General features: G+C 27.3%; 1 protein-coding gene across 1 annotated transcript; it reads right to left on the bottom strand.

Moving 5' to 3' along the window:
* Positions 1-381: 381 nt before the first annotated feature.
* LOC113558564 lies at positions 382-8,896 on the bottom strand. Its single transcript, XM_026964056.1, has 6 exons — positions 8,801-8,896; positions 1,263-1,396; positions 943-1,196; positions 752-878; positions 536-679; positions 382-471 (listed from the first exon to the last, which is right to left on the bottom strand). The coding sequence occupies exons 3-6, from the start codon at positions 1,005-1,007 to the stop codon at positions 421-423; spliced, it is 387 nt and encodes a 128-aa protein (XP_026819857.1). The 5' UTR covers positions 1,008-1,196; positions 1,263-1,396; positions 8,801-8,896; the 3' UTR covers positions 382-420.
* Between the last annotated feature and the right edge of the window lie 2,122 nt (positions 8,897-11,018).

Genomic DNA, 11,018 nt, shown 5'->3' with positions numbered 1-11,018 from the left:
AATTAGTGTATATACAGTCAACTCTCAATAACTAAAATTTCATAAGAGAATAAAAAATAATTTGACTTCTGTGTTTTTTGAATTTCTTTTTGAGATATAACCTATGAACACTTCAAGAGGTGAGAATAAAATTCAAATAATTGAGGTTTAAGTTATTGTGACTTAACTGTAATAGAAAATAAATAGGTACCTACCTAAGTATAAATATTATAAACATTAATAAGTCTTTTTGTTACATACAATTCACATAATGCTTTAACAATAATTTGTAGAATAATAATTATATTTGATTTTATTCTAATTTAAAAAAAAATTAATACAATTATACAAATTTAAAAAAAATCATTTTAAATAATAGTAAATAATTATTAAATATTATAATGCTTAATTAACCAGTGTATTAGATGGTAACAAAGTGGTTTATTCTGATTTTTGATTATTTTTAGATGTTAGAGTGAATACGAGTGAAAGCTTAATAAAAAAAAAAAGTCAATTAATATTTGTATTGGTTAATGCATAGTTAATTTATACTTACATGATTTAAGCAAAATTGTATGTACTTCTGGACACATTCATTCTTAATGGGGAACAGGATAAACATATACGCAAACATATTGTTTATGCGATCGAACAGCACCAAGAGTAAAAACGTTGCATGTTTACTGTGTTTTTCTTCTTTCTTTAATTTTTAATAAAACAAATTAAACACCTTAGACACCTCATAAGGAAATATAACAACAGCTGTCCTTACCTCAATTATTTTATTGCACTTATGAAATATATCAATTTCAACTTTGATTTGGTCATATAGCTGATCATCGGTCGTCACGCCAATCAACAATGAAAGGTCCAAGTTTTCACGGTCGTCATTTAACTTCCTTTATTGTATCGAAACTCGATTATTAAAGTTTACAAAAGGGTACACGAGTAAATCGAACTCACCTGGATTCTTCCAGTGTCATGATGCCCTTGGTGATGTAAAAAATAGCTTCGGCGTCTACGCTCATTGTGGTGGTGGTGGTAGTAATGGAATGCTTATAAAACGTCTAGATCGATATGATATTGCAATGATCGATCGATTAACTTCAAATCACGTTTCTGTGGATGATTCGAACACCAATCGTCTGATTACTATTATTGTAGGGTGCAGATACAAGGGACGTGCCTTTCACAATTTTCGAGTCGACGAAACAAATCTACAAAACACTATTTACCTTGTAATATCGGTGTGGCCGTAGCGGACGGCGGTACAAGTCAGTTACCTGTTGATGTCGAGTTACGGTGACGGCGGCGCAGCTTACAGTGTTGCACAATATGAAATGCAAACAACGGGAAACGGCACAATGAAAAATCAACGGGCCGTCGTCAATCACGCCCACCAGTGACCGGACCACAGCTAATATATAAAAATACTAGATAGCCGAAATTGTCTTATCTAAGAGGTTTTAGACGTTTTGATGGTGGCGGCTAATTAGTTAGTGCCGACGACACTACTTCCCCTACCGTTATCAGAAGGTTGCGTTTTCAAATCACGTTGAGGTCACCAATTTAATGGTCGCAGCTAATTAGTTGGTGCCGGCGGGCGACGACACTAGTTCCCCTGTCGTCATCAGAAGGTTTGAAATAAATAAGTAAACCGTTTTTGGTGTAATATTAAATGTGCTTTATTGCAATTCGGATCAAATTCGAACACGAGACGACGGGTGACGCAAAAGAGAAAGACAGACTCAAAGTCGGCGACAACTCGAGTGGGCACACGGTGGCGTAGGCCGATAAGGGCGAGTTATTAATATTATATACATTTAAGAAGGGCACTAGTAGGGAAACACAATTAAAAAATACGAACGAAAGACGGTTGATAATGACTCGACAATATAGAACAATCATCGTATTGGTATTTACAATGATAAATAATTCATGAGATAGTATGGGACGTCCAGGTCACCTTTAGATCATATTCTATGGATAGAGCGACAGCGTAATATTTTGTTGCGGACACTAGCAACGAGTCTCCGAATTAGGTGTTCGATATGCGCATGCGTGATGCAACTCATCGCATAATTATCCATTGGTTAGGTGGATAAATATGCAAGGAGTTACGTTTCACATGCGCATATTCATAGACATAATATAGATGGACTGCGCGTCCCTCCTACCCACTCACCAACAATAAACTCAGCCATCATAATTATATAACGGAGAAGGTAAAATATCATGGAAAAAACATTTATTATTGGGATTTAAAAAAAAAGATTTGTAAAATGTACCTATGTAAAAATATAGAGATAAACATTATTCCATGATTATTTACCTTCTACATAAGTTTATTATTGCTGACATGATTAGGGCTAAACGCGTAGTCCATCTATACTATGTTTATGCGCATGTTTAACACCTAATTCGGAGACTCGTCGTTAATACTGACAACATTTTTTTGTATGAATATAATTCGCTGTGACTCCATCGCTCCATCCATAGTATATGATCTAAGAGCACTACAAGTCTGCAATTCATATTATTAAATTTAGACCTATTCAACAGGTATGTAAATTATTAATAACCACCTACCTACTTTATAAAGTACCAATTTATCATGTAAATATTATATTTAAAAAAAATTGTTCTAATAAAAGTATTGGCTAATACATTTTTAAAAAACAACAATTTAAAAACCAATTATTAATATAACTAGTCAACACAAATATTCAAACAATCAATCAAATATAATATATTTATTCATATTTGTAGATAATATATACATATATATGTATAATACAAAATAACTTAGAACAATTAAAACAAGATTAATAATCATAACTATATAGTATAACAATGATTATGAAATAAAAAAACAAATAACTGGTTATTTAATAATTATAAAAATATTTAAAACAAAATAAAACAAAACTGGTATAGTTACTGTCTGATTTAGTAATAATAATACAAAATATTTAAAATATGGTACACTACATAAAATTAATAGTTAGTTGGTAAGTACTAAATATATATCAACTATTGGTTCATAAAAATGATTTATTTTGTTAACAATTGTCTTTTACTGACAGGCTTTTAAATTTCTATTGAAGACATTTTTCTAAAAGAATGGAGTCGAATACTTAGGTATTTTTTTTAACTAATAATTAAATTAATACCATTTTATATGGTCTATCTAGCAAAGGAACATTATCACATTGAAGAGTATTAAAAATAGTATTATCAAGTGCAAATTTATTATTACAAAGGCTTATTATTTTTAAATCAAATTTGTAATTTAATTGCACCATTTTACTTTTTAGTTATTTTTTAACTCAAAATCCAATAATTAGAGGTGTCAGTTGTATATTGTATTTTGTAAAATGATAGTATTTATACAGGACTTAAAGCTTATTTAAAAAAAAATAAATAAAAAATTTAAAATATAATTAATTATATTTATAATTTTTTATAAATTATTCAATAAACAATAATTATTTATGTTCAAATTTTCATAACCATTTTTTATTACTGATGATAATCCTAATTTATATGTAATCAAAAAAATAAATATTTACCTTTAATTTACAGAATCAAAAAATGGAATCGCCACAAATAAGAAGCATTAAATACCATATCGAAGAGTTAATGATTCTAGATCAACAACACAATGAATATCAGAAAAATGATGAAAATCAAAAAAAAAACGACCTAAGAGTTTTAAACCGAAGAATTCGAAAACTATTTAAAGAAACTGAATTAAACCTAGAAGAAATTGTAAGACTGAAATACGAAAAACAGAAAATTTTAAGCATTTATAATTTTTATTGTTATCTTCATAGTAGATGGGATATACATGTACAAACTCGTCTAGGTAGACTGAATGATAGACTAGAGGATTGTGAAAATAATAACAATATAAATGAGCCTAACTTTTATCCAGACTCTGAATAGAATCCATTGATATTTTATTTAATTCCTATGATTTTATTTATTTGAATTATATTTATTACAATTTATTAATTAAGTATTTATTTTACAACTAATAAACATCATTTTATGATCTACTTTGGTCCGAGAATCTTTTTAATTCTTTACCAAACTCATAGAACTATAAATTGAGTAAAACGCTCAGGACCATTTCTTAGTACATTGGTATAGTTAAATAATTAAATTATATAATTTGTAATGTGGCAATAATATATGTTTATTTTATACAATTTATTATATATAATTACAAATGTAATATAGCTAGCTAAAAGCTGAAATTTATTTAATGTGAATTTTTGAAAATGACACAATATTTATAAATCCAGCTATGAAAATGGAAAGTGGACCATCTCAGAAATGGCTCACAAAAGTATGGGGTACAACTAAATAGTAAATTAAATATTCAACACAGTAATACATTTGTAAATTATAATATACACTACAATATATACTACATTGTACTGTACAGTGTTTATTCTATATTAAGGTATTATAATATTACCTATAACTATAATTATATACCAATATCGGTAATATTAGTTTTTATGATAGGTAAGAACATGGCCATTTCCCAGTGGACCCCCCTTCGTATTTCAGTAATGGGTCTTCCTTTTTAGACTATTTTTTTCATGTGGGGGCCACTTTTTAAAATTTCCCGGTAGACCAAAAATGGCCTATCCGACCATGGGTAAGAATGCATTCAAGAATTTAGGGTATTACATAAAACCGCCACTGAAACACTCCAAAGTACATTCTAATTTTAGATGCCAAGTTTTGGTTAATTTCATTTAGATACCTCATACCTAAGGAGTACCTAAGATATCCTTGTAGTGGATTTTATTTTATATTTATAATAAAAAGTTCTGCTGCTAATGGCCATAGTTGACAATGCTTTAGACCAGTAAAAGAAATAAAAAAGTTGTACTTTATTGTCAAAAGTAAAAATAAAATAAAATGTATTATAATCAGGGCTCATAACTTATAGCTCTAAAAAAGGTTATTATAAGCGCAATAATATGCTCTTAAAAATATTCATATAAGCGCTTAAATATGCACTAAAAATACTAAAATATGCGAAAAAAAAATTATTATTATTATTATAAAAAAAAAATTGAATAATATAACATCAGAATTATTGTGGTAAACGACTTGTGGTACTCATTTATTCTGCGATTGTTGTTATAAAAAAAAAATTATAAATTATAATAAATAATGAATAATGATACCTATATATTTTAAATATTTTTAAACATATATTTACCTTGAAAGTTACATTGAATAATTAGATGTTTGTACAAGTTTTCAAAGTGAAATGATCTTCGATTGTTACTTAGTAGAGTCTTGTACATTGAAAACGACCGCTCAATGTCCACTGACGTAATTGGTGTAAACTTAAAGTACACGAGATCATCTGTTAAAAAGTCTTCAGGAAGTCCAGGTTCAAGTTCTGTGTTCATAGTTACACCAGATAATATATTTGAAATATTTTTTAAAATTTTAAGACCGACATTTTTGTGGGTGACGTTATTGAGTTTATTAAAAACAGCTTTTCCAATTGGTCCTTGAAGGGTTTCAAAAACTTTTTCAACATTTTCAAATACATTTATAGCTTCAGCTAATGGTAGCAGTTTTTCGAGAATTTTACGTATGATTTCAATGTTTTCACAATAGTAATTCGAGGCGATGATCCACGTACTCCAACGTGTTATAATAGGCTCCGGTGGCAAATTTAAATGAGGAGCTTCATCTTTGAACAGTTGAACACGGTTTGGTGCTTTTCGGAATATTTTCTTAACACTAGAAATAAGTTTGTCGACATTACTAAATTTGCCCCTTACTTCCTCTGCTACTCGGTGGAGTCCATGAGCTGTACACGTAATATGAATCATTTTGGAATAAAATGCTTTCAATGTATTACCAGCTTTTATCATATAGGGAGCGGCGTCGGATGTAAACAATAAAACATCCTCGTGTTGAATACCAATGATTCCGATAGATTTGTCGAATACTCTGCAAATAGTCGAATAATTTGTTTTTTCTAATTGTTCTGAATGAACTAAATATTGTTTATCCGGGTAATCTGCTTCAAGTATACCAACAATTACATTAGCAACAAACCTACCTTCAACATCGGTAGTTTCGTCAATGCTGACCCAAACTTTTTTACCAGACAGTTCAAGTTTAATTTTACTCATTGTTTCGTTAAAAATGTCATCTATGTATCCAAGTCTCAAGTTTGTTTCTGTAGGAACATTATTTCCGGTATAAGTTTCCAAAAATGTACGAAAGCTTTGATTTGAAACTTTATTCAGTGGTATATTTGCTGATAACAACGCAAAACACAAATCTTTACTGAATGAGGACTTTTTGGTAGAGTTGGTAACCAATTGTTGTTTTTTTTTTCACTTTGATTTTCTGCACGTTTAACGGCCTTCATATGTTTTTCGGTTTTTAAATGTTGTGTGATATTAAATTTTTTTTCGTGGTTAATTTTAATATTACAAAACTTACATAGTAATACACTAGCGTCGGTTGCAAATGTATTTTCACCAAATTCACGAACAATATTTTTAAGACGACTAGAAACAGATTGTTTTTCTTTAGGCATTGTAAAATAAATTCTGTATGAACAAAACTATAGAATTTAGATTGCGAATTCACGAAATGAACTAGCATGCATACAATACGAACAATCGGAAACGACTGAGTAATAATCTGTAAATAATCTGAAAATAATGATATCGGAATATCTAGATAATGGTTTCGGAATACCTAGAAACTAAAAATAAAATACTAGTGCATATGCTACAATTTCTTTAACGATGGGATTACCAAGTATCAAGCATACACTCTCGCTAGGTCGCACGTCATCTAAACTCGTATAGTTATATATAGTTTTTTCTTATAATATTATAAGAACAATTAATTGACACGAATTAGTTACTAATATAAATAATTAATACGACTATAATTACTTTTTATTATTAAGAAAAATTTTTTTAAAAGCTACGGAACTGAAAACAAAAAAAAATAAATAAATATTATGGAAAAATAATATTGGAAAATAGAAAAAAAGCAAAATAGAACTTATACTTCGAAATATGCAAAAATATGCAACATAAAATTTCGAATTTAGCTTCTTGGGTATCTGAAACAAATTTATAGCTCACATAGGTATCTCTAGGACCTCTCAAAAAAAAATATGCAAATGCTAGAAGTTATGAGCCCTGATTATAATATTCAAAAGGTGTTGTTTTTAGTTTTTACATAGATAAAAAATGAAAATTAATTTAACACTCACCAAGAAAGACCCTTAAATTTGGATGTGAATAGAAAACTTGTGTCTCAAAAAGTTATAAAAACAGAATTTCTTAGTTATTATTTGTCCTTTTAGAGACACCATTCACAGATAATAAATTAACTCCGACACGTCTTATCCAGTAACTTAAAAGTTTAACAATAATAGAAAATGTGAATTTTAATAATTGAAACATCTGTAGTACATACAATTATTATTATGTACTATCTACTTTTGGTAATATTCAAACAAATTAGGTAATGGAATGTTGTGGTAGATAGCATATACCTTAATGAGAAGAAGACCTTACACAATTTCTGCACTGGGCAATAATGGTTAACACATTAAAATGTACAACATTTTCAATGCATACAAATTTGAATTAATAGTTTGTAAACAATTTAGTGATTTCATTTTTTCAATACTGCCTGTAAATTAAATTCATATTAATAAGAAAATAATAAGTGATAAATATATTAATTAGTATTATTTATACTGTAAGCTTATACATATTTTTTTTCATTTTTTTATAATTTAAAAACTTTAAGATGCAATGATACCTTAATTTGCTATCTCCATCTATCTAATGTACTCGTTTAAAAATATACCATTTTCAAAAAAAAAATATCTTAGGTATTTGTAAAATATTATTGTATTAATGTAGAAATTAGTGACAATAATCAAAAACTGGAAATTGTACAGCATTGTTAATTATTTTTCAGAAAAAAAACAAATTTAATAAATATTTTATCAAAAAGGATATATTGTTTGAATAATATTTATATAGTCTCTTATTCAAGTTTGGTAGTTAATAGATGTATAAACTCAAATTTCAACTCAAAGTATTACTTTGATTTTATGTACTATAATTTTTCTATTTTTCCTGTCAAATCAATGTAGACTAGATAGCATAAGCAGGTATTAGTCAATTATAAAATTATGCTTAATGCATTGAAAAATGTTCAATGTACCATAATATTTAATAATTAAAAAATATTTTTAAATTGCAACAAATTATTTTATTCACAAAATTGAAAATATATACCCTTAAAAAATTTAAAATGTTTATAAATAAAAAACTACAATCTATATTTTAATGGTGTATTAGTATTCAATACAGATATACCTACATGAACATTTTAAGAAAAATAATTTAATTTGGTTTATGTAACAAACTTAAAGTACTAATCAACAGTAGATAAACTGACCTGAATATGTCATGAAATTAACATCCTAAGACACATGTGCCATCAATACCTAAACTAGAAGATAATACATCTCTAAGAATCAGTTAAAAATCAATCATTATCAATGATGGCGATAAGTTAGGAAATAAATTATTTTTCATATAATCCATTACACATTGATATGAATTTTTAGATTCAGTTTCCATTAACACATATGCTATTGGTATGGACTGCAAAATAAAATATCAAGTTTTAACTACAACTAATTAACGTTTTCTGTTAGGTTGATATTATATCAATAAAAATAATAACTATCAAAACTTAACTATATATCAAATTAAATATAACTTACATAATTTTCAATCATAAAATTAATACTCAGCAATTGATTGCCCATATTAGACGGAACAACTTTAAAAGTGGCATCTGCGTGGACTTTGGTTATGCCATGTAACAGTACCCAATATATTTATTAAATGTGTACATGCTAATATAACACTATATTTATCTAAAACATTTTATCACACATTTTTAATTAATCGCATAAATATTCATATTCTAAAATAAACAAATTATTATAAAGAAACATATTATGGGCCTACTGTTTATATAGGTATTGTGATCTGACTAAGAATCTATTGTTTAATAAACTATTTTATTTTAATAAATTATCTTAACTATTATTTAAACATAATAAAGATATAATACAAATCATGGATTCTCAATTTTTAATGATTATACTTATCAAATTTAAAGTATAATATAGGTATCATCATAAAAATTTGTGTACATTTTAAGAAAAGACACTAATAGTAATCATAAAAGATAAAACTAAAATTACCTATAAATCCAGATACTACAGATTTTTAAATAAAAAGGTTAAGAAGTAGGTATAAAGTTATGATAATTCTAATCAATTTTTTAAATTCTGCAGGGTATAATTACAAAAATATTTCATTTATAAGCAATTCAAATTAAATATAAATAATACCATCAAAATCTCTAATGAATCCACTAAGTATGGAATTGTTGCAACACATATATCTACAAAATCTTCTTTGTCAAATTTAATAGCCAACTCATGTAATGTTTGGGTAAGCGGTTACTTTGTACCGTCCAATGGTTCATTATTAAACTGTAAAATACGACATTTTGTACGGTCAAATAAAATTTTAGATTGCAGACCGCGGACACTTTGTATTATCAAAATTATTTATCTTTTGGTACTGGTTACCAGGGCCGTAGCAAGGGTGAGGCGACTGAGGCATTTACCTCGGGCGCTAAACTTTGATAAATTGTTTAAATTCAAATATTATTCTATCAATATATAGTATTCAAGGAGCATTTAAAAATGTCTTACTTAAAAAAAATATTTAACTATTTAATTACACTACTTGTAACTGTCACCGGGAGCGCTAACTCCCGATGAGTGCCCAAATAATATACTGAAGTTTGTATGGCACATAATGCATTTTAGCATTTATTCTTACTTTAAGCTCACGTCTTCTGCAGTTTTATTCCCTGCTGTTTATTTATTTTATTTTGTTTGGGTAACCCAGAATTATATCCAGGCACAAAACACTTAAGACTTTAAGAGCAGTCTTGTAAAGTATTCAATTACAGGTGTTTGGAAACTAGTAATTACATACATTTCGAAGTATTTTTATGGTATTCCAAATACAATTTTTAAACTATTTTAAAGTATTCTGAATAAATTTTAGAAATATTTTTAAACTTAATACTTGTATTTAAATATTATAAATAAATCAGTTTTATCAATCTCCTATAAAAATAAATAGTAAAATGTTAAATATTAAAAAAAAAGTTCAGATAAAAATTTCGAAAAAAATTGACTTTATAAAAGAACATATTTTAACTGTTTTGGGCCAACATGCTATTATCTTTAAGAATCTTCAGAGAATTTATTGTAAAATGTTTAAAATGTTCAGTATTAGGTAGGTGTGGTTTAGGTATGTAGATTTGTAAAAATTAAAAAAAAATACTTTGTGAGTATTCGTAAAATACATTATTTTATAAGTATTTTAAAAGTATTTTTAATACTTTTTCATGCAAATACAATAGTATTACAGCAGTATTTTAATATTTTTTTACAAGACTGCTGAAGATGCATACTAGATAAGTAAAAAATAAATTTCAAACGACGTTTGCACAAAAAAAGTATAAATTATTATGAGATTTATTTTTTATGTGTCAATTAAAATGAATTTTAAAATAAATACTAGTTGACCACTTCTCTAATAAACAAATATATAATAGTTTAACATTTTCAAAATGAGATTTTTTTGACGGAAGGGGGACGCATATACTCAAACTTGCCTCAGGCGTCAAATGAGTTTGTTACGGCTCTGCTGGTTACATAAAGTTAATAGCTTATTATTTTCACCAAAATTAGATTTTTGCTTTTTATGTAGCCTATTGCCATATTCGTTCAATTGTATTCACCCGCAAAATTGTCTAAAAACTCGGAGAATGTATAAGATAGGTACTTAGATTTACCAAATAATATTTGAATTTAATAACACTCTTAATAAAATTGTATATAATGCTAT

The sequence above is a fragment of the Rhopalosiphum maidis genome, chromosome 3, assembly GCF_003676215.2.
Source record: "Rhopalosiphum maidis isolate BTI-1 chromosome 3, ASM367621v3, whole genome shotgun sequence".
Lineage (NCBI taxonomy): Eukaryota > Metazoa > Arthropoda > Insecta > Hemiptera > Aphididae > Rhopalosiphum > Rhopalosiphum maidis.
Note: the sequence above shows the minus strand (reverse complement) of the source record. Positions and strands in the feature narration are given on the sequence as shown.

Coding starts and splice junctions, on each gene's coding strand:
- LOC113558564 (XM_026964056.1), bottom strand. CDS start 1,007: ATGAGCGTAGACGCCGAAGCTATTTTTTACATCACCAAGGGCATCATG. Junction 879..942: donor ATGACACTGGAAGAATCCAG/GTGAGTTCGATT, acceptor GATACAATAAAG/GAAGTTAAATGACGACCGTG. Junction 680..751: donor AGTGCAATAAAATAATTGAG/GTAAGGACAGCT, acceptor TAAAAATTAAAG/AAAGAAGAAAAACACAGTAA.